This window comes from Scophthalmus maximus, chromosome 1, assembly GCF_022379125.1.
Source record: "Scophthalmus maximus strain ysfricsl-2021 chromosome 1, ASM2237912v1, whole genome shotgun sequence".
NCBI classification, from domain to species: Eukaryota; Metazoa; Chordata; class Actinopteri; order Pleuronectiformes; family Scophthalmidae; genus Scophthalmus; species Scophthalmus maximus.
In genome coordinates this window covers 21151609-21179298 of record NC_061515.1, presented here as the reverse complement: position 1 = coordinate 21179298, position 27690 = coordinate 21151609, and the positions used below count along the sequence as shown (strand labels likewise).

Below are 27690 nucleotides of genomic sequence, written 5' to 3'. Positions count from 1 at the left end.
TTTTTGATGGCGCAAATTTGAATATTTAAAAGTCACGTTTTACTACCTTCATGGTGAGGTAACGTCCTGTTTGAAGCCACATTGTCTGAAATCCATCCTTTTTGAAATGTTCCTTTTTTTCCCCCCAGCGTGCACACTTTACTGTAATCTGTGGAAAGGAAACCCCTCCTTTTCGAAATGTGACGTTCGGTGTCGAGAACACATGAGCTCTTTTGGTAAAGTTCATTCTGCCTCTCTTCCCCCAAGTCTTTTTGTGCAATGACATGCAGGAGCCCGATCTTGTTTCGGGAACCCATGTGTTATGGATCTGTTATATCAGTTTCATGTTATTTGTGGTCAAGAGTTCAAAGCATTATTCTTTTTGTGTTTGAGATGGTCTGTGCAGTCTACGCCTTCCTCACGCCTATGAGCGTGTGTGTGTGTGTTGAGGTGTGAGTGTGTTTTTTTTTCTGCTGGTGAACTTGTTTGTTTTCGGCTCTTTGAATCTCAGTTCTCTCTACCATCCTTTCCTCGTCAGTATTTTATTTTTTTCAACTTGTAATTAAGTATATATTTTCTCACTAATATATACTTTACAAAAAATAGACTTGCGTGAAGTATGATGTGCACTTGATTGCTCTAGTTTCTTTTTCTTTTTTGCATTAATGTGGGCTAGGGATAGTTTGAGTCCATTTTGAGATTGTTTTTTTTAAATGGTTTGATGTAAGCAGCATTTTTTTGTAAATATTGTGAAACATTACAGGTCATGCAGTGATGTAACATTTTGGACAATGTTGCACAGATGTTAAAGATATTAAAAACATGGTCACTCTTACTTGAATAATCTGATGTGTACCGTGTTTTTATGTCGCCCTGTTTCTTGATTGTTTCCACCCAGTTCCCAGATTATTGTATTTCTTACTTCACAAAGTTGCTTTATTGGGTTAGAAATGTGACTCACCCTGACTCAAGGCGAGTGGATCATTTAATGCCAGTATTTCTTGTTGCAGACTGTCCTCTTCTGGGCAAATGGAATAGCACACTTTTGATATAGTCTACTGAATGTGTGATTTTGCATAAAGATGGAATAGATGATGGAAATGTGATATTGAAATAAAACAGATTATTAAAAAAACAAATTACAATTATAGAGTATTATGAATTTTACCGTTAATTTGCTAATTAACCAAAATATTTGAAATGCAGAATATTCAGTCGATAAAAGTATATTTGTCAACAAAGTATTTACCTTTAAATCATAACTACTATTTAGTTTTCAATATCTTTTCCTCTTTTTTACCTTTTATCAGAACCCTTGCCACCACATTGAGTAAAACCTACACAAGGTTTTGCTCATGAACTATAAGGACATGTTGTGGTTTGTTCCAATGGACAAACTTGGACCATTGACTGATGAAGAGCAAGTGATACGACCAAGAGCTCCAGACGTTATGGTGAGACTTTTTCAGCAGCGATGTGAAATATGAATTTAAAACCTAAAAATGAAACACGACAGGACGAATGTATATATTCGTATGTATCAATACGAATAGTATGATGTGCTAATGCAAATTTTGGACGGGCTCTTTGTTTCTTAGCCTGGCCTAGCCCACGTGAAAGCCAGAACAAACAAAAAAGCATTTTTTTAAAAAAGGCAATTTTCTAAACGGAGATGCCTTTTTGTCACCAGTTCATTCTGATAATGATAACATAGTTGGCTCCTCCTTTTCTTGTCTGAATGTGCAAAGAAAATCATGAAAATATTCGCCAATGTAGATGACTAGTCGTTTAGCTTGTTTGGCTAGCATGCTAAACTTGGTGTGTCTGACTCCTTTATTAAGAACATGTAGTGTAATACAGTAAGAGGTCATGTGCCGTCAACGACATGTTCCTCTTTGTTTTCTAATACTGTTATGTACAGTTTATGAAAGTAATGTTGGCTACTGATGTCACAAAAGCACAATGGATGCATCAAATGAGTAATTTAGCCATTTTCAGCTGTGATACCTCGCCTTGAAATTTGAGCAAAACCCAGTCCATGTCACTTATGAATATACAACTTCATTAAATGAATAATATGGAAATGTAGGTCGTAAACATTGGTGTTCTGGGGGAAACTGTTGAACCGAATCTGAAGTGCGTGGCAGCAGCAGCAGGAGCTCAGTGATGGTGCTGATGCTGATGCGGGGCACGGGAGCGCGCCGCTGCATCGTGCCCGGGCGCGCGCCTGAATTGCAAAGTGCAGACGATGCGGCTGTCTCTGCGCATCCTCTGTGGACCGTCCGGCTCCCCACGAGTTTGTCCCCGCCGTTAACCAGCAAACTAACACACCAGTCCGCCGCCTTGCACGGTCGTCCGTGTCGTCCGTGTCCCCGCTGTGCAGGGAGGCCCCGCGCACCGATGTCTCACAGCTCCCCATCGGAACGCAGCACTGCGGTTGACGGCCATGGCGCAGCCGAGGAAACCCAGAGACGTCCGGCTTGGATGAAGGACGCGTTGCGCATCGGAGGTTTCTAAACTTCCCCCGCGGTGAGGAAAAGCGACGCACCTGATTTTTTTTTTATCTCAGGGGAAATTGTTTGTTTTGCAAATGATGCTTTGAGTCCCTGCGGTGGTCGAATCCGAGCTCTCAGCTGAGATCCCGGGACGCAGGGATAATCGTCAAGGCTCCGCCGGAGGTCCCGCGAACCTTCCTTTTAACACCACCCTGAAACAGACTGATCCTCCTCGCCTGTCTTCATCGTTTGTTTGTTCCACACCCGCATTGTTTGGAGCTGCGGTGCAGACCGTTGCCAGCAGCAGCAGCAGCAGCAGCAGCCATGATGGACGCAGCGGAGTGCGGGGTGAGAGTGATGTGTCGCTTCAGGCCCCTGAACGAGGCCGAAATCAACAGAGGAGACAAATACATCCCCAAATTCAAAGAAGAGGACACTGTGGTCATAACGGCAAGTCTGTTTGCTTCTCGTTGTTGTTGTCGTTGTTGTTGATGATGATGGGATGTTGAGTGGGATTTTCTGTGTGGCCTGCAAAATAAGAAAAAACACTGCAGTGTTTTTTGAGGAAGAAAATTTTCCTGGAGCCCTGCAGGCAGCCTGGGAGATGCCAAGTGCGCAATAAGCCTGGGATACTGTAGATTTCAGAAGATTATTGTCATATTACACCGATGATTTCTCACAATATTATCGCGATGTGGTGTCTAATTAAAGAGAGAAAAACACTCACCATGAGTAAAAAATCCTGCAGGTATATTATGAGGAATGTTGCGAGCTCAAACTTTTAGCCGCCCCTATAGCATCATGTCAAACCTCTGCAAAAAGTGTTTGAACAAATTACTGAAAGATGATGTGATCAAAATGTCATCTACATATACATACAAAAGCAATCAGACTCAGTGCAGACACACTTGCTGCAGCATATGCAATCAATGTAATCACACATATAGTTTGTATCTTTATTCAGTAGTGGCTCCAGTCAAAATGTTTTTTTACAGAATTGTTCCTGACAGACACTTACTTCCCGATCAAAAACACATTTGGAGGGGTCAAATGTTACGCTCGTGCTGACTCACCATTTTTTTAAAAGTCCAGGAGGCTCAGGAAACGTAGGGAAGGTTACGTCAGTACTGTGCTTATCATAAAATGTGAAACCATACACACACACACACACACACACACACACACATGCTACATAATGTATTTGGTTTAAGCCTTATGTTTGTTCTCTACTCTTTGGAATTCCAGGTGGGTGGAGCTAACACAGTAAACCTCACATTTTGTACTCGGAAATGTTAATGAAAATGTCTCCTCAGAAATTGTTGCACTGATGTAGCCTTGACATATTTATTTATTTGCACAAAAAGTCACTGTTCTATTTTCCATGTTGTAGGTTCGATGTCATTTCCCCACCCACCCCTCGCCATTAGCAGCCCTGCACACTCCTGTTCTGCCCAGACCAACTGCGCGTCACTGCCTCGCGCATTAATCAATCGAGCTGCAGAAACACATTAGCGAGCAGCTCTGACACTGTGTCAGTGGTTTCCCTGCTTCACTACTGGGCTCAGAGGGAGCCAGAATGCTGCTGTTGCTGCTCCCAAGTGCTGACAGCTGCAATTCACTGCAACAAGCCCCCCCCCAAGGGAAAGAGTCTGTAGTTGGACAAGGGCAGGGGGATTGAGGGATTGTCAGATTGAAAGATTCTGGAAGTTGCTGGAACCTTTCCAGCTCCATTTTCCTAATTTAAAACTATGTTGCGATAGAAACAAATGTAATGTACTTGCAGACGAATCAAGCTGATCAATATTTTCTGATCAGGACGGGCCTGCACCAAAATCTTCCACTTTAGTTTGATGAAGATTTCAAATGTGCAACATGGAGATGAAAACTTTACAGTTGCACAAGTGGACATTTGACAGGAGTAATGTGTTTCTTTCTTAACTCTGATTCGCCTCGTTTCAGGATGTTAGCTCCTTATTTCTAAGAAATGCCTGATACAACAAAAACAGAGTTCAGTTCAGTTCACTTATATAATTGACATAAAATGAATGACATTTCTTGCCAAGCTGTTTGTTGTTGACAGCAACCCACTGTCATATCTCTGTTGTTATAATGTGTCCTGTGCTGTTCTGTAACAGGGCAAACCCTACGTGTTTGACCGCGTGCTGCCTCCAAACACGTCACAGGAGCAAGTGTACGACCAGTGTGCCAAACAGATAGTTAAAGGTACGGTGTGAAGGTTGAAAAGTGCCAGATGGAAATGGAATGAAGCGTTGTTATAATGTAACGTTAATCTATTGTATATTTGCCCACACAGACCTAATCTGTGCTCATCTCTTTTATCTTCTATTCTGGTTTCTATATTAAGCTATATTAGTAGCAGCTGTATTAGTAAGAGAAATAGCAGCAATAATGATGCACCTGTAGTTCAGCATGAGTAATAAAGTAAGTCATGAGGGGACAGTTATTGTTTATGGCAATAATGGTGCTTATAGGTAATACAAATAATAGCAGCATAGAATTCATGTTAAATATTCAGTTGTAAAAACAAAGATTTACTACTAAAGGAATCCTTGGTGATGTGTGTTACAAATATGTTTGCAGTTTTCCACATTTGCAATTGAATTCAATATCATTCCAGATGTGCTGGGTGGCTACAACGGCACCATCTTCGCCTACGGACAGACGTCCTCAGGGAAGACACATACCATGGAGGTGAGAGTCCAGTGTAGCACATCTGACTGCCTCTGGTTTTCAAAAAAACTGAAAGAAGTTGAGATCTTAAGATTAGTGATTTAGAAGTCAGCAACTACTCCAATTACCTCTTTAATCTTCAATCGACCAACCAATCAATCAATCCTAGAGTCCGTGGCATTGTGTAAAGACTGGCAGTGACCTTTATTGTGAGCTCTCATTGCCAGTCAGGGGATTACAGCACAGCAGTCATTGTGTAACAGACTTACTGCAAACACCAAATCCACTCGAGCTCGTACAGCTGTTGAGATTTGAGGGAATCAAAAAGTCTGATTGTGGGGAAATTTATAGATTTGGAGTTGAAACAGTAGAAAAAGCACAGACGGGCTCTCCAGAATCACTCTTAGGAGATCAGCTTCCAGCAAATTAGCTCGTATCGGCCCATGGCCTCTTTTTAATTATCTGATGAGGGAACCTCTGCTTCACTGTCTTAACATTACGTTTTAATTCCACACGTGTACCCTAATGTTCCCCTTCAACGGATAATGTCCTTTTACAATATCCACTGCTGTGTCCAGGGCAAACTGCACAACCCCCAGCTGATGGGAATAATCCCTCGCATTGCCCATGACATCTTTGACCACATCTACTCAATGGACGAGAACCTTGAGTTTCACATCAAGGTAAAAATGAAAGAACAAAAACATGTCACAGCACAAACCATTGAATAAAAAGCAACCAGTGCTTGTGCCAATGTTCAGATAGCTGAGGTTGCTAAAAAATGATGTGGGCCTTGATCATGTTAGAAATACTTGATGAAGTATGCAAGTTGAAAAAAAAAAGGCATTAAAGGGTTGGAGTAAGATACTGGTCTGTTCCTCTGTGCAGGTCTCCTATTTCGAAATCTACTTGGACAAGATCAGAGACCTGCTGGATGGTAAGTGTGCAACACTCAAGATAGATATTAAATGAGTATTTTGCTTTATAAACCAGTTTGACTTTTGTTCTATTTCAAGTGTCAAAGACGAACCTCGCTGTGCACGAGGACAAAAACAGAGTGCCGTATGTCAAGGTCAGTAATCATCACAGGTTTTTGACATTAAACTCAATATCTTTGACATCGCAGCACAAAATGTGTCTCACAGATTTAACAGTAAAACTCCTTTAAGAATGTTTTATCTGTAATATAATGCAACACAACTCGCCTCCTGCCTGCTAATCAGCAGCAGACGAGATTGCACAGTCATGGTACCACTGTGATCCAGTTGTGGTTTTCATCCATCACAACATATGATGGATGCACTGTGGACTGTGGGCGTCTGGATAACATGCATAACTTCATTGAGAATGATCCGTCAAGCCTAAATGTTGGATTTGGGATGATTATGAAGTCTGAACTATACATTTGCAATTGCTTTTAACATCACAACAATACTGTCCTGCAGCAGCAATAGCCTCATCTTTTTTTTCTTCTCAGGGTTGTACAGAACGTTTTGTGTCCAGTCCCGAGGAGGTGATGGACGTTATTGATGAGGGCAAAGACAATCGGCACGTGGCAGTCACTAGTACGTATCTCTGCACGTGTGTTTTAACGTCATTGTAATGTCTTTCTCTCCGTTTTCACCTATGCTAGCGTCTTATCGATTTGATGGATTGACACAATCATTTGTACAGATATTCACGGTTTCAACATCTTGCAACCTGGTGACATTCTTGGTTTACAGCCCCACAGAGCTGCGAGCAATAGCTAAAGACCACTTATAATTAATTTTTAAAAATCATTTTCCAGACATGAATGAGCACAGCTCGCGCAGCCACAGCATCTTCCTCATCAACATCAAGCAAGAAAACGTCGAGACGGAGAAGAAATTGTCAGGGAAGCTCTATCTGGTCGACCTGGCCGGCAGTGAGAAGGTCAGATCAGAAAACAAGGGAGTCAATGTTTAGTTAAAGGTGCTTACTGGTGAGTTTTATGAATTTATGAAGTTCTGACGATGTAAAAGCTGTACGCATTTTTATTTTATTTATGAAACAGGTCAGTAAGACTGGAGCTGAGGGAGCTGTGCTGGATGAGGCGAAGAACATCAACAAATCTCTCTCAGCGCTAGGGAACGTCATCTCCGCTCTGGCAGAGGGAACAGTTAAGTCAATCATAATTCTGTTTTCCCATATCAGAGGACATGTGATGAAAATTCAAAGAAAAAATCACGCACCACTTTCACAAGCGATAGCATGGTATTGTCTTGTCATGAGACGGTGGTGAATTTAATTTTTTTCAGAAAACCCATGTGCCGTACAGAGACAGCAAGATGACCCGCATCCTGCAGGACTCTCTGGGAGGAAACTGTCGCACCACCATCATCATCTGCTGCTCGCCGTCCGTCTACAATGAAGCCGAGACTAAGTCTACGCTCATGTTTGGACAGAGGTACCTGAAAGCTGATCTCCACAAACAATATATTTGCTTACGTTTTGAGCAGCACGGTAGCTAAAAGAAAGATGAATTTGAATTTAGTACCAGCAGTTTTATAAAGTTACGCACTGTCCACCCTTTTTTTTAGTGCAGAACAGGACAGTTCTTTGCGGACAGAGCGGGACAACACAAGTGGGTTAAGTGTTGAGAAAGGCACAGCAACAGTCAATTCATTTGATTTTATTGAAAGCGAAGCAAATCAACAGCAAAGCAAAATTAGAACTATGGTCTGACGTCAGTGCTGAAAACCAGCAGCCAGATGGCTCCGAGTTTCCCACTGTGCATCCGTGTTTACTCCTATTTATAGATCGCCCATGATTACACCTGAAACCTTGTTCATTTGTTTCTGTGGTCCTCCACAAAAGTGCATCCTTCTTTTTCTACTTTTACTGTGGATTTGTAGTTGTGCATCTGTGGCCATATAGTTCATTGATTCGGACAGTGATACTACAGTGCAGTTTTTGAGAGTATCTACCCTTGTGGTAAACCTTTTTCTCCTGGATACAGGATAGAGTCACATATCTTCCATGTCGAGTCACATGCTCACTAATCAAACTCCTTCTTCTGAGCCTTAGGGATAACAGTGCCCCAAGTTCTAAGTCCTTATGTCATAAACCCTGAGCAGCAGTGATGGGAGATGGCTGATGAGCGAGTACTGTGCAGCCATCTGCCTCTCCGCTGAGGAGACACAGTGAGGAAATTAAAGCATCTCGGGCTAAAATGAGATTTTCCATCACCAGAGGAAAGATCTGCAGAAAACTACAAGTCAGACTCACGCAATTTGTGTCCATTTAAACTGGACTGTCCTTTGCAACAACCGAGTGAGAATGTTCAAATTGTTTGGTGTAGAATGCGAAGACTTTCGACCTTAAATTTGTAGCGTGACTTTGTCTACTGAAAGCTGCTGGCAACATGATTGTAAATGATTGTAGATGATTGTAAAATTGATTAAGTGAAGTCACTTAACCCCATGCACCAATAAGAATAATAAAGGTATTAGTTGTCAAGAGAAGAGGTTTGAATCAGGCACAGGAAATGAAAGCAGCCCTGTGGATGGACTGGTGGTGTGCAGGGGCTTTTAAAACAACCTGTCAACTCCCAAACAAACTTCACTCCGCTCTGTGTGTGTGTGCGACCGTTTAGAGCCAAGACCATCAAGAACACGGTGTCCGTGAACCTGGAGCTGACGGCTGAGGAGTGGAAGAAGAAATACGAGAAGGAGAAGGAGAAGAACAAGAGCCTGAAAAGCGTCATCCAGAGGCTGGAGGCTGAACTCAACCGCTGGAGGAACGGTGAGTGAAAATAAATGAACAATCAATAGTTTCTGTGACTCTATTGGAGTGATCCTTCTTAAAGACTTGCCCACAGTTGGTGTTTTAATGAGGGTGTTGAGAGCGCTGTCCCATAGCATTCTCATCAAACCATATATCTTGTTATATTTATCCAATCGGTTATGTACAGGCTTTTAATTTGTCACCAGTCCGCACATACGGCAGATAGAAGAGCTCAACAGAGAAAGAGTTTTATCAGTGCAACTGAGAATAAGCAGGAATTTCAAAAATGTGAATGGTGGGCCTGTAATTGACACGAACAGTAATCCATATTTTATTCAATAGAGGTGTACAACTGAACATTTAGCATTTATTGTGAAGAACTGTGATGTTGGTGTCACAAAGCAATACCACTGTACATTTTACAAGCTATGACTATGAGATTTCAGACATATACATTTATATACACTCACCAGCCACTTTATTAGGTACACCTTGCTAGTAAAAGTTTGGACCCCCTTTTGCCTTCAAAACTGCCTTAATTCTTCATGGCATACTTTCAACAAGGTGTTGGAAACATTCCTCAGAGATTTTGGCCCATATAGACATGATAGCATCACGCAGTTGCTGCAGATTTGTCGGCTGCACATCTATGATGCGAATCTCCCGTTCCACCACATCCCAAAGGTGCTCTATTGGAATGAGATCTGGTGACTGTGGAGGCCATTGGAGTACAGTGAACTCATTGTCATGTTCAAGAAACCAGTTTGAGATGATATGAGCTTTGTGACATTGTGCATTATCCTGCTGGAAGTAGCCATCAGAAGATGGGTACACCAAGGTCATAAAGGGATGGACATGGTCCAAAGTGTGCCAAGAAAATATCCCCCACACCATTACACCACCACCACCAGCCTGAACCGTTGATACAAGGCCGGATGGATCCATGCTTTCATGTTGTTAACGCCAAATTCTGACCCTGCCATCCCAATGTTGCAGCTGAAATCGAGACTCGTCAGACCAGGCAACGTTTTTCCAATCCTCTATTGTCCAATTTTGGTGAGCCTGTGCGAACTGTAGTCTCAGTTTCCTGTTCCTTAGCTGACAGGAGTGGCACCCGGTGTGGTCTTCTGCTGCTGTAGCCCATCTTCTTCAAGGTTCGACGTGTTGTGCGTTCAGAGATGGTATTCTGCATTCCTTGGTTGTAACAAGTGGTTATTTGAGTTACTGTTGCCTTTCTATCATCTGGAACCATTCTGCCCATTCTCCTCTGACCTCTCACATCAACAAGGCATTTTCGTCTACACAACTGCCGCTCACTGGATATTTTCCCTTTTTCAGACCATTCTCTGTAAACCCTAGAGATGATTGTGTGTGAAAATCCCAGTAGATCAACAGTTTCTGAAATACTCAGACCAGCCCGTCTGGCACCAACAACCATACCACGTTCAAAGTCACTTAAATCCCCTTTCTTCCCCATTCTGATGCTCGGTTTGAACTTCAGCAAGTTGTCTTGACCACCTCTACATGCCTAAATGCATTTAATTGCAGCCATGTGATTGGCTGATTAGCTATTTGTGTTAACAAGCAATTGAACAGGTGTACCTAATAAAGTGGCCGGTGAGTGTATATAAACAATTGAATTAGAATTATATTATAGTTTGTTCTGTTTGTTTGTTCCTGTACCACACTTCTTCCCTCTCCGACGAGGCTGCGATCTCTCCTCCCCTCACAGCATCCCTCTGCCACTTTTTCCATCTCTGTTGCATGGTAACCACTGAGCCCCCACCTGTCTTGTGCCTTTATTGAGTTAATGTCTCTCCACCCACGACTCTCCCTCTCTCTCTGGAGGCCTCTCTTTCTCTCTCTGGCCATTGTTTTTTTTTTTTTTGTTTATAATTCCCATGCGGATGCTGATAACACTCCCCCACCTTAGCAACAAATCAGCTCAGCAGCAGCCTCTAAAGCATGCACACACACACACACATTACGCTGATGCAGTGCTTGTGACATGACTCAGCCGCTGGCTCCGTGCCAAGACATTAAAACCGAGGCGTTACCTTTTCAGTCTGCCCTCTTCTCCATCATCTCATTTGCTGTTGAGTTTTTTTATCAGTGGTGAAGCGAAACTCAATTAAAAAGTCAATTAATATTGAAACGCCAATTATTTACTTGCACTGCTGCTAACAGGCTGCGCAGACACTCTTCGCTCTGTTCAACAACAATCAAACTGCAAAACAATAGGATTGCACTGTAAACACACACGTGTGCAGTATATTTGATACAGTATACTATACTACTGTAAGTGGCTCGTCAGATCAGCGTGTTCATTGAATGTGTAATGGTTCTGGGTGTGTGCATAATGCAGGGGAGAACGTCCCCGAGGAGGAGCAGCTGAGCTCGAAAGATCAGAGGAGTGTCGAGAATGACAACACTCCCATCATTGACAACCTGCTGCCGGCCGGGGGAGGGGTCCCGGTCCCCAGCGACGAGCGGGGCAAGTACGTTGAGGACATCGGAAACCTGTACAAGCAGATGGACGACAAGGTGAGACTGATGAAGAGGCTGATGTTCCTCCTCCACACCGTCCTCCATAGTTTTTCTATCCCTCTTGTAATTGTCAAGTCTAAATAGATGCATCCATCTGGATAAAGGTTTAAAAGTCTGGCATTGTTATTATTACTTGACATTACCTTTAAACTCTTACAAAACTTATTTCCAAAGGATGATGAGATCAACCAACACAGTCAGCTGGCTGAGAAACTCAAGGAGCAGATGCTTGATCAGGAAGAGGTTTGTCCCCTCTGTTTTACCAAACTGCAAAAGCTGATTTTGTTGGTTAAATGCGTGCATCTCTGTCAGAGTATAAACATGTATTCTCTTTTTTTGCACCTATTTACATCATCCCCAGCTGCTGGCATCGACGCGGCGAGACTACGACAAGATCCAGGAGGAGCTGTGCCGGCTGCAGACGGAGAACGAGCTGGCCAAGGAGGAGGTGAAGGAGGTGCTGCAGGCCTTGGAGGAGCTGGCCGTCAACTACGACCAGAAGAGCCAGGAGGTGCAGGAGCATTATCAGACCAACCTACAGCTGACTGAGCAACTGCAGCAGAAGACGGTGGGTCAACTGGTCAAAAAGCACTGTTTTATTCAAGTGTCCTGTATAAATATTTGAAAAAGTTTTTAATTGGACTCATGAGTGGATAAGAGGGTTTATGAATTAAAAAATTGCCTTGAAAAATGTGTGTGTGTGTGTTGTTGACAGGCGTTATTGTCAGAGGTGCAGATGGAGCTGGGTCAGTTGCAGGAGCTGAACGGCCTCCAGAGGAAGAGAGCTGCTGAGGTCCTCAACCTGCTGTTGCGAGACCTCAGTGACATTGGCGCCATCATTGGCACCAGCGATGCCAAGGGCGCCGCGGTGAGCGCAGACACACACTCACACTCACAAACACACACACACACACACACACACACACACACACATAGCAACTACACACTTCACACACCATTTCCCCCACGCTGACACCCCACAACTCCCCTGCGTGCCTCACACCCTCAGTGCTGCGAGACGAATGGGAACTGCTCTGCTGTGGAGGAGGAGTTCACGGTCGCTCGCCTCTACATCAGCAAGATGAAGTCGGAGGTCAAGTCGCTGGTCAACCGCAGCAAGCAGCTGGAGAGCACGCAGGCAGACGCCCACCGCAAGATCCAGGCCAATGAGAAAGAGCTGGCATCCTGTCAGTTGCTCATCTCCCAGGTAACCGTGACCTTGGTAGCCAAGGTGGACTGATCGCCGTCCTGCGGCGAGCAGTAGGTTGGGAGTCATTAAGTTGTCTTGTTTTGAGCTGGTTTGGCATTTTTACTCTAAATTGTTTATCATGATAGGTTTTAGCCTCAGTGTTTTTGCTTAAATGTCACGACTTTGGGGGGCTTTAAAATTTCATAAATGAAAAATGCTAACATATAATTTACATATAATTACATATAATTAGTTCCAGTTGCTTGTTTCCAGCACCAGGCCAAGATCAGGTCTCTGACTGACTACATGCAGAACATGGAGCAGAAGAAGAGACAGCTGGAGGAGAGTCAGGATGCTCTGACTGAGGAGCTGGCCAAATTGCAGGCTCAGGGTCAGTATGTGGCAAGACAGCATATCCCCACAATGCATAGCGAAACAAACAAAACTCTTATTGAATGCGTACGATTTCATTCAAGTGAATGTACCTCGACAGAGTTTCACGTTTCAAATATGTCTTTAGATTGATATGTTTTGTTCATGCACAGGTTGAGATAATAACACCCAAGGGCTTATAACACAATATCATCCTGACACACAACCGAACGGGATAACAGAAAGTCATTTTTCCTTTGTTTCCCAGAGAAAAGACACGAGATGTCTGGGCTGGAGAGGGAGAAGGAGGACAGACCGGATGGAGGAGAGGAAATCAAGGTGAAAGGCAGTCAAATTACTGTTTCACTTTGATATAACAGTAAATGTCTCTAATGTGTTCTTTTGTCCACGTCCTCCAGAAAACATTGGAGGAGCAGCTGGAAAATCACAGGGAGGCTCATCAGAAGCAGCTCAGCCGCCTCCGAGACGAGATCGAAGACAAGCAGAGGATGCTGGATGAACTGACAGAGTGGGGAATCAACATTTTCACACACACACACACACACACACACACACACACACACACACAATCACACTCAACTGGTGACATGAAAGCACATTAGTTTTATTCACTGTGACCCTTGTTCCTCTCAAAGTCTAAACCAGGGTGTTTTACTGGAGCAGGAGAGACTCATGTTAGACTATGACAAACTGAAGGCTGAGGAGCAGGAGAAGGATGCAAAGCTACAGAATCTAATGTACGTACCAAAAACAAAAACGCATCTATCGGCACTTCTACACATCAGCACAGCTTGAGCAGCTCAATATTGCCAATGTTGTCATAATGTGTCTGCTTCCTATCCAGGTTGCTGAATGAACAGAGGGAGCAGGCCAAAGAGGACTTGAAGGGGCTGGAAGAGACTGTCGTGAGTCTAAAAGCCTTGGTTACCAATTCAAAATGCCAACCTAAACTAAAAAATAGTAATATAATGTCATGTGATGTCGATGGTATGCACAAAATGTTTCCGAAAATGAAAGAGACTATCTACATGCTATGTGGTTCAGCACGAGGAGTCACCGATTTTTGGGGTTCAAATCTTGTGAGACTTGACTAACTTTAAAGGTCAGTACCCAATGGAACACTTAGTAACAGAATGGCTCAGTCGGTTAGGAGAGTCACTGGTATGCCTTAGTATCTTGGTTCTAGTCTTGTGATTGCCAATTGATTTTGAAGTTCAGTTCCCAATGCACACACTCAAAGGCTCTAAGAGAGAGCTGTCCAATGTCTGTGAATATTTCAACATAGAAAATTCACATCTTTTTTACAATCACTCAAGTGTGTTTTTTCCCTGGGACTTCAAATTCAGGTGTGTGTATGATATTTTTTTTTTTACAAGTAAAAAATTCTGTGAAGCAGTAGAAGTAGAAGTTCTGAAAACATTTGGAATGTCTGGTTGAGTAGCTCAGTGAAGTAGCATCAGTATCATCTTTGAAGTCTTGAGATTGTTGGTTCAATCCCCAGCGAAAATGTTGTATTCAATGACCCAAAGTGAACAGCCAATATTCTAGATTTAATCCCACACATCAAAGTTTCAGAATTAACATTTTGAGCTAATTGATAATATGTCCACCTTGTATTTCCTTCCAATGTTGTTCAAATTTTTTAGAAACAAGCTGGCGATTGAACCAACAACCTCAAAATGTCAAGTCTGTGATCTACCTTGCCAAGCTACCCAGCCAAACATTCAAAAATTTCCATGAACTTCTACTTCTACTGCTTCACAAAAATCTCAAGCTCAAGAAACTCTGACATCGTGATGTATTTCATCTGGGTGTTGTGACTGCTTGAGCCAGTCAAAGCTCAGTAAGTGTCTGCAGTCCCAACACCCAGATGAAAGACATCATGTTATCAGAGTTGCTCGCGTTTGAGATTTTTGTGAAGCAGTAGAAGTAGAAGTTCCGAAAATATTCAGAATGTCTGGCTGAGTAGCTCAGTGGAGTAGTTATCAGATTTGAAGTTTTGAGATTGTTGGTACAATCCCCAGTTTGTTTAGAGAAATTTGAAGTCAATGACCCAAAGTAAACAGTCAACATTCAGATTTAAACCACACATATCATAGCTGAGTAAAGATGTTGAACATGAACTTTGTAGTAGTGTTTTCATTTACATTAATCCTACAAAACACAAACAAGTTGTCTGAAAACTTTAGCCGTTTCTCCTCTCGACTGGGCTTGAGTTTGTTGAGTGAGAGGGTGGTGCAGCGGAAACAGGCTAGACTCTTTTGCCAACGGTTGTCAGATCAAGTCCCACCTCCTTTTGAAGAATGAATTAAATAAAAACAAAAAAATACAAATAAAATAAAATTTTATAAAAAAAATACAAAAAAATGAAAAAGATCAATTAAAAAGAACACAACCCCCCCAAAAAAGCCATTTTCTGCTAAAATCAGTAAAAATCTATCCTATAGCACTACAATGACTTGTCTTGAACAGGGATCAAACTGTCAACCTTTCACCTCGGAGATACTGCCTTTCAGTTTTTATGCCATATTATACTATGCTGTTTTATGCATACGTTTTTTTCACATTTTATGCCACACTAAATACTATGCGTTTTTTTTTCAGTTTTTATGCCATACTATACTATGCGTTTTTATGCCTTACTATGTAATTTATTTATTATTCATTTTTTACAAGTGAAAGTTTAAAGAGTAAGTTCAAACATCAAGTCTACAAGTGCATGCATTTTGCAACATATTTACCTTCACACAAATCTCACATTTTGATCTCACAGGTTCAGTCATAACAACATGAGAAAAGACAAAATATTAAGGAGTTTGTTTATGTAACATAAACTATTTAACTGTCCAAACTACCTGGAACATACTTAAGGGACTGTTTTTGACAGATTTGATAATTTGCCATTAGAGGATTTTCTTCTTCCAGCAAAGCGACAAAGCTATGGAGATGCAAAAGTAAAAAAGTCAGTGTTCAAAACGCTTGAGTGTATGCATTGGGAACTGGTCTTTAAAGTTCATTGATCCTCACAAGACTTCGACCCACATGCCAAGACTTACCAGGGGGACCTCTACATTTCTTATCCAGCCTACCTGAACCATTTGGTCGACAATGTTTCTGATTAAATGCATCACCCTTATGCCTTTGCTGCTCACTGTGTTTGACACACAAAAATTAACTCTCAAACTTTTGAGCGACTTAAATTTAAAGCTTTAGCGAGAACCGCATAAATCTGTATGGTGGGATTTAAAAGAAAAACAACTTAGCCCAGTCTCACAGACCACAGGGTCAGATATCTTCAGTCTTTCATCAGATATTTGTAGATGTTTTGACTGTCCAGCCTTATCCTTGATTTGAGTGTTAACGTCAGTTTCTGCCTCATTTTGAACCTTACATAATGATGTTCTTCTTGTTCCCCCAGGCCAAAGAGTTGCAAACACTGCACAACCTCCGCAAGCTGTTCATTCAGGACCTCACCACGCGGGTTAAAAAGGTACGTCGCAATCCTCTGCTTGCTGAATTCAGTGCAATTTCTCTGAAAAGGCCAGTCAAACACTGAACCTGTCATTTTATTTTTTTGTTAAGAGTGCAGAGCTGGACTGTGAGGAGGGACTTGGCAACGTTGCCCAGAAACAGAAGATTTCTTTCCTGGAGAACAACTTAGAGCAGCTCACCAAGGTCCACAAGCAGGTAAAGTAACTAAAGGTCTAATACGAACCAGTCACCAGCGTTTCTGCTGTTCAGTCCAACCAATCATCTCATCCAATGCTTTGGCGACTTCAGTCCATTTCCTTGTTCCCATGACTAGACTGTGGCGGTCCGTCAGTCAAACGTGTTGCGCCATAGACTGAGGACAAATCGATAAAGATGCGCACTGCTCCTCGCGTTGTGCCCGCTGTTTCATTCATCAGCCATACAAACAATGTGTTTATGATTAAATGATTTACTGCAGCAAAAACAATTGTTTACAAGAGCACACAGTTCTGAAAAGATCTATCCTCCTGAACTGCTTTCAAAGTTCACCAGATTGATGGATTTAACTGACGTGCACCAACCGTGGTCTCTCAAGATTCCACGGGAAACACTGCATGCATTACTGAATTCAGTTGGGTGGCAGCACCGGGCTATATTAATAGTAGAAAAACAAACGCATCACATGGCCCTCCAGACCAAGCCTCTTGATCCAAAGGAAACACTGCAGTCGATCTGACGTTCCGTGTGGAACAACAGTATATTTTTTCCCCTGCAGAACTCTCAGTTCTGCATTCAAAACTCTAATAGTATATGATAAGTGGGGTATAATGCAGTGATTTGTGTTTGTTGCCATCAGCTGGTCCGAGACAATGCAGACCTTCGGTGTGAACTGCCCAAGCTGGAGAAGCGTCTCCGTGCCACGGCCGAGCGTGTCAAGGCCCTGGAGAACGCACTGAAGGAGGCCAAGGAGAACGCCATGAGGGACCGCAAGCGCTACCAGCACGAGGTGGACCGCATCAAAGAGGCTGTGCGGGCCAAGAACATGACCAGGAGGGGTTACTCTGCTCAAATCGGTGAGCTCTTCTTTTTTCCCCCCTTTCTTTATTCACTGGGAAAAGATAACTTCTCTCACCACTGCCCAAGCTTAAATATGATGGATCCCAAATAAGTATGTACACAAAAAATCGGAACAACATTATTGAATCTCATTAATCATTGGCTTTTTTTTGGTGTCTCAGCAAAACCCATCCGTCCAGGCCACCATCCACTGTCATCCCCCATCAGCAGCTGCATCAGAGCCGGTGGTGTCTACACCCACAGCCACTGAAAAACCCCACAACAGCAAGTCAACACTGTGAGCACTGCGGATGGCATGTCAAATATGTGAATGTCTTTTTTTAAAAAGCTAAGTTATGGGATAGGAAGAAAAGCTTTTTGTGTTCTTCCTGCAGACAAATCGACGCATGCCAACCACCCAACCACAAGCAACAAGCCCCACTCCCAACAATCGGTGCACCAGTGGGAGACCGTCACAACAGATTGCCATTGCTCTGGGAAAAATCCAAACATACACTGACACGAGATGTAAACACATTTCATATTCTGAATGTAGATATCAGGGGCCTCGTCCATAAACATGTTTTGTTTATGCAACAGAATAAAAAGCGCAACATTTATAAGTGAGGCCCAGAGTTTCTCTGGCATGAATTAGATGTTGCATCTTTTTGTTTGTGACTCACGGTTGAAAGTTAGGATTGTGCGTTTATTTCCGAAGCTTGAAGAGCCAGGCAGAACAGATTGAACCTTCAGATTAATAACTTCATCTTAACAACCAGCATTTCATTCATTTAAAAGAATAGTTGGGAAACAAGCTTACCCACCTTCTTTACAAGTAACTCGCCAAGATGGGGGTGTGAGTTTCTCATCGTGGTGAAGTTGGAAGTTACTTGAGTTACAGTTGAGGGGAAAATTAAATTCAGTTACTTTAGAAGCAAAAACATGTTGACACACTGATTCATATTTACCACCCCCACTAAAATGCTCTTGGTTGCATTTCTTTACTAATAACTTGTGCTTTTTTATGAGTTATTGTCTTCTCACTTGTGGTTTACTCCTTTGTTCCCCTACAGCGGACAATCATCAAACAACAAACACCATTAAGATTTAGAAAGTATTTTCATAATATGAACTGTTTGTATAAAAATCGGATTCCCCCGTTAGTCTTTTTTCCCATGTCCCAAATTACATTGCGTTCTGACCTCTGAAGTCATAAATGGAATAATAATATTATTTGTCAATTTTACCGTTGGTTGTAATATATTGTACTGTAGCCCTGAAGGGACACTGACCAGTCAATCAGATGTCCCTTAGACGTGGAAGAGAACAGTACTTGAGTCTGGTTTTGTTATATCCATGATAGAAAAAGTATTATTACTATTAACTATTACGAAACATTTCAGGATGTCATGTTCTACACTCACTCTGAAAAGTTCCCGATCAGCAAGTTAGAAAAACCCAAGAGTTAGAGTCAGAAACATGCATTTCTATGTCCAACACAAAAAACTACTGAAGCAGAAAAATGTATTGATCATCACACCTTGAAAATTTGAATCCCTCTGATTGGCTGAAAAGTCTGTTCTTCACTCTGCCACACCTTGTGCCTTCAGAAACACCTGGACCACCAGAATAACAGACTGAACAGTTGCTTCACCTTCGCTCGGCACCCTCTGAATTATGACATCACTCAAGTATATTTACATTTAAATGACCCTGCACTTTTCTTTGTATATTAAAAGTCAAACGTGGTAATTAAATGCGACCCCTTTACCCTCTGGTCAAAGATATATTAGTTTGCCCTGCCTTCCTTTATGCTGCCAGTTGAGCATGTTTTTGAATGTACATTATCTCAGTGGATGTTTTCTCGGTCACGTTTAGTTGCTGAGAGTTGTTGATACACTGGGCAGCTTTTTTAGGCAACTAGAGCTTCGGAGCAATTGTATTGGTTGCCTCCAGATTTTGCCAAAAAACATCACAACTCTTTTAGCCAGACTATCCTCCTCTTCATTTGATTGTGGTGGTTTGATAGCTGCAGGCACACTGTACATGTACATGATTGATGATTGTAACTGCATGGAGCTTGTGTTAAAGGCATGCTCAGGGAAGGTAAACTGAGGTGATTTGTCAACGCGATGCGTTTACCTCATAATGTACATTTTGAATTTGCAAAAAAATGTTTTTTTGTTTTCATCAGTTCCCTTCATTTTTGTTGGCTGTGGCATCCTATCTGAATATACCTACAACAAATGCAACTAAAACTAATAAAGATATATCTATTTAACGTTCATATTTGTGGTGTTTTTTTTATTTATTTTGTCCAAATAAGATGAAAAGGCTCATCCTTCAGTTTTCGTCATGATATAATCTTTAATCCCTATACATACATTTCCCTCTGTAACATTGCACATTATCATCATCTTCATCATCAACATCATCTTCATCATCTTCAGTTTGGACAGAACAAGACAGATGGGGGCATTTTGGTCAGGTCACGAGTAAAATGAATAAAAAAAGAATCCATAAATAATAGAAAAAATCTTCTCCACACAATCACATAAAGTTCTACATATTGAATACGACAATGCAACAGGACGGTTTAACCATTGTGTCTGTACAAATAGATTTTTCACACGTTCTTGTCACATATTTCACATACAGATATACTGCACTTTTGGCCGACAAGCAAAGGGCGTACAGATGTACAGTAACCCTGGTTCTCTGAGTCCTTAGAAGTTCCCCAGAGTGAGGATACATATCAAGTTTCTCTCCTCCAAACCTTGGTCAAATAATAGTTAAATGTGTTTTTTGGGGGGGAGTGACTTTCCTCCTATTTAATGCCAAGAATTTTTGGTAAATATCACCTGGCCCAAGTGTGGCCCCTTTGTTTTCTTATTTTTTTTTTACAGGATCCTGCATTCAACATGATGCTGGCAGAACAATATTCATGTTATAAAGCCAACGCACTGCACACTTTTACTGCAGAAAAAAATGTAATCTGTTGACGTTTAACAAACTCTCTGGTAAACAACATAGCTAGGGCTGAGTTTTTTTTTTCTTCAAAAAAGCATCCTTTGAATACGCCCATCACTGCGCCGTTCATTTAGAATGGGAGAAATGAAAAAAAACAGTGTCCAAATTAATGCAGATAAAGTTGAAAAATGTCCTACCTGGATTTTTTATTCTTTCAATTTTTTTTTCCCCTCCAACCTTTTCCACACAATGTCACAACAATATAAACACGTTTGAAGATGTTGCAAAAGTTAAAGGCAATTTACTTTAGATCTTTAACCTTCTAATTCGTCGATGTTTCGGCCTCGGCCCCGCCCCTCTCCATTCTGTATTAATGACTGCAGTTCTGAGTATGCTAAACAGGATGTGCCGGTGCTCACGCGGGATTGGACGCAGATCCGGAAGTTCCTGTGGCGCTGTTCGGAACGGCACCTGGCGCAGCTGTCTGTTCTGTCTGTTTGTTTATTTTCTGTTTATTATATACTGTATAAACACAGAAGTCGTTTTTTAGAATAGAAAAGGTGCCTTAATTGTTTGTATTTGAACTTTGTACAATAAAACAAAAAAAACCTGGCGCGGCTCTCTAACCAGGGCCACAGGAACTTCCGGAGCTGCGTCCAATTCCGCGTGAGCTCCGGCACATCCTGTTTAGCATACTCAGAATTGTGGTCATCATTCAAGACAACGCTTGTTTGTAGAGAAAACTAGTGAGCAGCAGCGCTCTGTTTCGAATATCGAAAATTTGGAATTAAGAATATAGGCGATTTTGTTCAAATAAAAACCAGGGGATTTGGACCAGCTTAGTTTTTATTGCTGATTTGTGCACTCTAACTTTTAGAAACTCGAAAATAGGGTAGTAAATTAGTTTTTGATTTCACTCATTTAGATTAGACTTAAACTCTATTCTCTTTTCGTTTTACTTCTTTTTTTTTATTTAAACAGCATCCACCCATCCTCTTTACCCTCCCTTAGTTAAGCCAAACACTTGTTTGTATTTCATTTCACTTGCTCACAATAAATCATTTTATTTAAACCACCAATATCTGTTTTTTATGTTTTTTTCGTGTGTTGAAAAAAATAATATAAAGAAATGGTTCAAATTCATCTGCATTATTGAGTACATGTTGTAACTTAGTCAAAAGCTGCACATGGCAAACACAGCCCTAGTCATTCAGTACAGTTGCAACACAGATGTACGTACACATTCAAATGCATCCTCCACCTTTCACAAAACCATACAGCACCCATGTGCACCCCCCCCTCCCCCCCACGACACACACACACACACACACACACACACACACACGCACCAACACACAAACACACAAACACCCACAGAAACGTACACGGTTTTGTATTTACACCCAGGAGTCGGGGGAGCCGGTGAACTTGTTGGCCCTGTTTGAAGGCCTCCGCGTGGTGGAGTAGAAGTCCACGTAGTTGGTGTTGGCTTTGAACCGGAGGGACTGGCTGGCGTAGCCGTCGGGGGAAGATGGGGTCAGGTGGACCGGTTCGTCATCGTACTGATCCTCTCCAAAGCCTTGTGGGGACGACAGGTACATTCTGTAGCTGTTGTAGTTCTTCCTGTCTGGTTCATCGTAGAATGGCTCTGGATGCTGAGCGACAAAATAAACAAAGGAGGGATTTATTAACCAGGGAATTTACAGAGTCGGAGACAATTTAACCAGCTGTGATCCAATACTTTGATTCAACAATGTGGCAAAAAAAAGTTTTTTTAAACATTCTTACCTGGGATCTTCTCAAATCCTCTCCTGACTGGGAAGAATATGTCCCAATGAAATATGGGGTTTTCTTCTCAGACCCTGAAGTGGAAAATTTAACGGAACAGAGAGAAATAAAATCATAAGTCTTAATACACAGGGAGACCTGAGGGTTGGACAGAAACACCAGTGGCTGTAACTCGACGCCTGTACAAGCTGATCAACACAAACCTGTGTACTCTTGTTTGTGTAAACTGTTGTCTCCATAATAGCTGTTGAGTTGCATAGATGACTGCGCCCTCTGATAATTTGAACCGTGTCCTCTGATCCCGAGCATCGCTGGCGAAGATGTCGCACTACCACCTGAGAAAAAAACAACAAAAACTAGTGCATTTTCCCCCCCAACCGCATAAAGCTTCTTGCCTACAGATGTATACTTTCTGTCCTGATTCTCTCACCGGATCTCTCACCTGATTGGATGACAGGGGACATCTGCATCGGGCTGGTGGGCAGGGTCGGCTGTGAGCGGTAGCGATCTCGCTCCAAAGTGGAGACGGGCGTGACGAAGTGCGTGTAGTTCCATCCATCCTGCACAGAGTTCACATCAGCTCAGTCAAAAAAAATTGATGTGAGCTTAATGAGTTATAGTCTGTCTGTGGTTATATGTGACGTTTGCTGGTCCTCACCTGTTTGTAGAGGCTCCTCAGCTCCCTGTACTGCCACAGTGTGTTCAACACCTGAGCTGCTGCCTTCACAACCTTCATTGAGTACCTGTAACATCACATCGAAATTGTAATGCCTGTAAAAATAACTTCTTTTAAATCAAAAGTCATGAAGCTCTACAGTTCACACTGGAATCACAGGTTTTAAAAAACTTCAAAACCAGAGAGTTTAGCCGTTGTCTCATACCCTTTCCCTCGTCCTTTGCTGATGTCCACGAGCTTCTCGATGCCGCCGCTGTTGGCCAAAGCTTTGGCGTTCTCCATGTTGCGGCTGGTGACCTCGTGCAGCGTGCAGCACACCGACGCCACCGTGTCGTCCGACAGCACTGATGGATTGCTGCCGGGCAGTCGATTCACCAGGTCCCGCATGGCGTACTTCCCTGCAAGAGGAGATGCAGAATACAATGTTATTCGAACCTTGGCTTGACAGACACTGTAGTAGAGCAAGACACTATAACATTTTTTGTAAAGAGAAGTGTTTTTGGGTCTCTACCAATTCCTGAGGGAAACATCTGGCTCTTCAGCCATTAATCCCTCCCTTATGTTCACCAACTGCTCTCTAACTGTCTGTCTGCTGTTTGCTGCAGAGCAGGTAGCGTTCAGTGGCTTTTTAGCAGCTTTTTTTCTCTGAAAACATTCAATGTTGGTTTATTTTTATTTTCTAACAGTTGTCCACAAGAGGGCGATGTGTTATCACTCTGTAAAAACTGAGCCTGATTGATAAGCCTGTATTTTCAACAAGCGGTTTGACGTTCCCGGGCTGCAGTGTGAAGACGGTCTTTTCACGGTTTCTCCGCCGAGGCCGGGATCAATCTGTGGACTGTGCATGCATGTGCGTGTGCATGTGCGTGTGCATGTGTGTGTGTGTTTGTGTGTGTGGACCTATCAGCTCCTTGTTGCGGCTGTCCAGTGCCATGTTACGCAGAGCTGTGGCGACCGAGCACACGACCCGGTCGTTGTCCATCCTCAGCAGCTCCACCAGGATGGGCAGACCTTTCTCCTTGCGCACCGCCGCTCTGATGTACGCCGAAAACTACAAATACAAATACATAATTTTTCTTTTACTAAACTGACTGCGATGATGATTATTTATCCTTACAAAGAAATTGTAACGATTTGAAGCCAAGATTTCAACAATTAAATGCTAAAAAGTCTCTTGACCTGACTGAATTCTGGTTGTAAAAGAGTAACTTTAAACAAAATCACATGCACATTATCAGATCAATTGCATCCACAGATTAAATCATCATAGATGAAATTAAGGAAAAATAACAGAATTTCTGTTACACGAAATTGGAGACACACACACACACACGTGGCCTTGGCCGTGCTTGTGTTGCGTTTTACCTTCCAGTTTCCAGCAGAGAGGTTTTGCAGTGACCCGGCGGCCCCCTCCAGCGTGGCGGGGTTGGAGCTTTCGGCCAGCAGGTTGAGGTACGGCTTCACCACCATCGGGTGCCACAGCAGCTCCGCTCCTCTCAGAGGCTGGGAGAAACCTGGGATCGGCCCCCCATCGTCCCACTGCACAGGACAAGCAGGACATATCAACTGCGATCAAGACACTTCAGAGTATCAATCAAGAGCCTCGCAGTCTCCTCCTGCATTATGAAACCTTTGCCCCACACTCTTCATTTTGTACCTTGTCGTCGGGCCAGCCTCCCCGCTTCCTGCCGCGCCTCCTCTTGCCCCAGCAGAGGTAGTCCAGCTCCTTGGTGGGAAAGGAGAAGCCCAGGAGGGTGTCCAGCTCCTGGCTGCTGAGGAGGCGAGAGGAGGGCATCTCCACCTCCAGCCGGTACGACAGGTTCCTCAGGGTGCAGATGCTGTTCTCCACGATCTGAGGGGAAAAAATAGAGAGGTCTCTCTGCTGTAAGTACAATGAAGTTTGAGCCTGAAGGTGGCACTAGAGGAAAGGATATAGAGCCACCATGATGAAAAATAAATTCCTGCAGTGCAGACATAAAATAAATTATGCCAGTTTGACAACTCATTGATTATAAATACATATAAATATGATTAAAAACTAGTAGTTCCAGTACTACAATTATTTATAGTAGTAGAAGTCATGGCAAAACCAGCAAACACATAAACAGTAGTTAGTAAATATATTTGTATATATCAAAGAAGGAGGTTGAGGCAGAGTAACATTTAGATAAAGGTTTGGTTAAGGTCTGGGAATAAACGGTGACAAAAACAAGTGTGTGAGTGAGTGAGTGTGTATGAGTGTGTGTGTGTGTGTTTGTGTGTTTTTGCAGCACCTTGCTATCGTAGTCGGACGTGTTGACGCAGGCTCTGAGGACGTGGAGCAGAGAGTCGACCAGACCTTCACAGCAACGCAGCTGACTCCTCGCCTCCTCCCCTGCTGAGCTCAGGTTCCTCTCACACACAAGCGCGCGCACACACTCACACACACACACACACACACACACACACACACACACACACACACACAAATGCACAATTTGAGACTTGAGGTGGGTGCAGTGTGTGGATTCCCCCACAGGGTGGCTACAAAACCTGCCTGGAAACAGCAAAGGAAGCAAGCCAATCCGCCGATAGCAACCCTCAGCCACCACTAACGGAGAAGAGCTGACACGAGAAGACTGCACAACAGCGCCGAGCTGCTCCCACAATGCATTTTTCTATACACTGAATCTACAGCCTCAGTACAGTCGGAGTGCAGAGAAACGCCAGATCCTTCTGTGTACAGTACAGACATGGTCGTTTGGAGTCATGCAAAAGGAGGACATAGACAATCACAAAATTGTGTACAGTCATGATTACGACTTGGTGATGGCCTCCCATTCTTCTCATGCCGCATTTACTGTAACTGGGAAGTCTCCACTTAGCATTTTAAATTCATTTGATTTAGCAGAGCTGTGGGCCAGTCAAATTTACTCAACAGATGTGGTTATCATTTCATCCCCACAACTTGACTCTTTGTGTTTCCTTGATAAAAATAGTCACATTATCATTGTGGCCACTTTCCACTCAAATGGAAATGTTGAGCTCTGGTGATCGGAGGAGCTTCTGTTTCCCGTGATCCAAGTACTGTGTGACTTGAGCGCATCCTCGACTTTGACTTTTACGACAAGGATGTCACCTTTGAGATCGAATGCATACTGGAGACTTCGCGCCTGCATAAAATCTCCATCACGGAGCCTCCCATTGATGGATTATATGAGCGTGATAATGTGCATGAGGTTTTTACAGAATCGCCAAGATGAAAAGCCAATGAAAAGCCAAGAGAAAAAAAACAGCACCGCAGAGACGACTAATAAATCTGCGCATTTCAGAAAACGAGAGTCGACTTAATGAGCTAATGCCACGGCTGGTAAGTCAACATGCTCGGGAGGCAGGAGTTGTGTAAATGTGAAGCGGGACGGCGATTCATTTTGCTCAAACATGCTCATCGAAGCTCATTATTCTCAACAAGAATAATGGCAGAATTCCTAATTGGAAAGTTTTTCTTTTCTAAAATGTGATATACCAAACACTTTCACATGATATCAAACACTTCTGTGTTGGAATTCGTTCGTCACCTCAGACAGCCGGTGGTGTTACGCAGCAGCAGCGAGGACTGGAACTTGACCTTGTGTTCCTCGTGGTGCGAGGCGCTGCTCCAGCCCGAGTGGGGGATGACGACCGTGTTGATCAGCGTGGTCAGAGCGTCGCGGATGATGGTCATCTTCACCGCGTCGCACGACGAAAGGTTCCACAGGACACCTGCGGGTGAAGGGGAACAACGGCAAAGGGTTTTCAAAATAACTGTCAGTCTCTCTCTGTGATGGGAGAAAAATACTGGACATTTTTAGGGAAGTGGGAAAAGATGCTGAAGTGCTCTTTGCTTTTTTTGTGCATCCCTTTAACTTTTGTTTGTAAATTTGCAGTTTTTGTGAGTATTGTACGTAATGTAGGCATCAGGTCAACCCAGACCAGGCATTTTTAGACAAGAAGAATTCCACTAAAGAACGAAGAGCAGCTCTGATAATCAAAATCCTGGCCTGAGCTGTAAAGACTCAACTCTTTCTCACAGGTGATTAACAGTACGAGGCCGCTCATCTGTGTTTCCTCTCGAGCATCTGAGCAGCTTCACATCTCCTGATATGAAACAGTGTGTGCGCGGCTGCCGAGCAGTCAGCAGGCATCCTGTTTCCAAAGCACATTATCTTAGCATCTGTCCCAAGGACTGTGCCGAGATCTGCTCTGTGAACACTGCGCGCTGAGTGTTTGAGCCAGTGATGCTCTCACCTCCCACAGAACAGCCGATACACACATTGATACACTGCCAGACCAGTCAGACGGCGACACACGCCGACGCCGGCTGGCCGGGCACAGAACAACAAACCTCGCGAGCAGGCAAACGCCCAAGCCACACCACAACTGGATTGGAATGCGCTACATTACATTTTGTATTTAGAAACTGTTAGATATGCTGCTTTCACTTGTACTCTCCACTTCAGGAATATGAAGGTATTTCATATGTTCTGTTCAGGATTCATGAAGTGGTTTGTCCCTCTCTTAAAACATCTGACATTTGTGTGGCCTTGGCCACGAAACTTGAACTGCATTATCTTTGGCATTATTCATTTATCTTGGAGTTTGTTTTAGGTTAAACATCTAACATCAAATTTAAATCACAAATGATGGGTGTCTTGAAAACTATCAAGGCA

At 42.9% G+C, this 27690-nt stretch overlaps 2 protein-coding genes across 8 annotated transcripts in view; one reads left to right on the top strand and one right to left on the bottom strand.

The window, feature by feature from the left end:
* Positions 1 to 1824: 1824 nt before the first annotated feature.
* LOC118299094 (kinesin heavy chain-like) lies at positions 1825 to 19853 on the top strand. The gene is made up of 26 exons (XM_035622523.2): positions 1825 to 2924; positions 4610 to 4697; positions 5113 to 5186; positions 5744 to 5848; positions 6054 to 6102; positions 6182 to 6237; positions 6643 to 6730; positions 6955 to 7079; positions 7201 to 7305; positions 7445 to 7593; positions 8782 to 8930; positions 11278 to 11456; positions 11634 to 11702; positions 11821 to 12027; positions 12175 to 12327; positions 12469 to 12666; positions 12922 to 13039; positions 13289 to 13359; positions 13440 to 13549; positions 13677 to 13778; positions 13886 to 13946; positions 16460 to 16531; positions 16624 to 16728; positions 17369 to 17585; positions 17751 to 17866; positions 17964 to 19853. The coding sequence occupies exons 1-25, from the start codon at positions 2799 to 2801 to the stop codon at positions 17837 to 17839; spliced, it is 2865 nt and encodes a 954-aa protein (XP_035478416.2). The 5' UTR covers positions 1825 to 2798; the 3' UTR covers positions 17840 to 17866; positions 17964 to 19853.
* A 57-nt stretch (positions 19854 to 19910) lies between these two features.
* LOC118299052 (plakophilin-4-like) overlaps positions 19911 to 27690 on the bottom strand; it is a 30380-nt gene continuing 22600 nt past the window's right edge. For all 7 annotated transcript variants that reach the window (XM_035622432.2, XM_035622455.2, XM_035622490.2 and 4 more), the window contains 11 exons: positions 26560 to 26743; positions 25276 to 25393; positions 24660 to 24854; positions 24368 to 24541; positions 23903 to 24053; positions 23208 to 23400; positions 22985 to 23069; positions 22769 to 22886; positions 22530 to 22661; positions 22327 to 22400; positions 19911 to 22193 (listed from right to left, as the gene is read on the bottom strand). In XM_035622432.2, coding sequence (XP_035478325.1) covers positions 21936 to 22193; positions 22327 to 22400; positions 22530 to 22661; positions 22769 to 22886; positions 22985 to 23069; positions 23208 to 23400; positions 23903 to 24053; positions 24368 to 24541; positions 24660 to 24854; positions 25276 to 25393; positions 26560 to 26743 — 1682 coding nt within the window. In that variant the 3' untranslated portion in view covers positions 19911 to 21935. The remainder of the gene's footprint in view (positions 22194 to 22326; positions 22401 to 22529; positions 22662 to 22768; positions 22887 to 22984; positions 23070 to 23207; positions 23401 to 23902; positions 24054 to 24367; positions 24542 to 24659; positions 24855 to 25275; positions 25394 to 26559; positions 26744 to 27690) is intronic.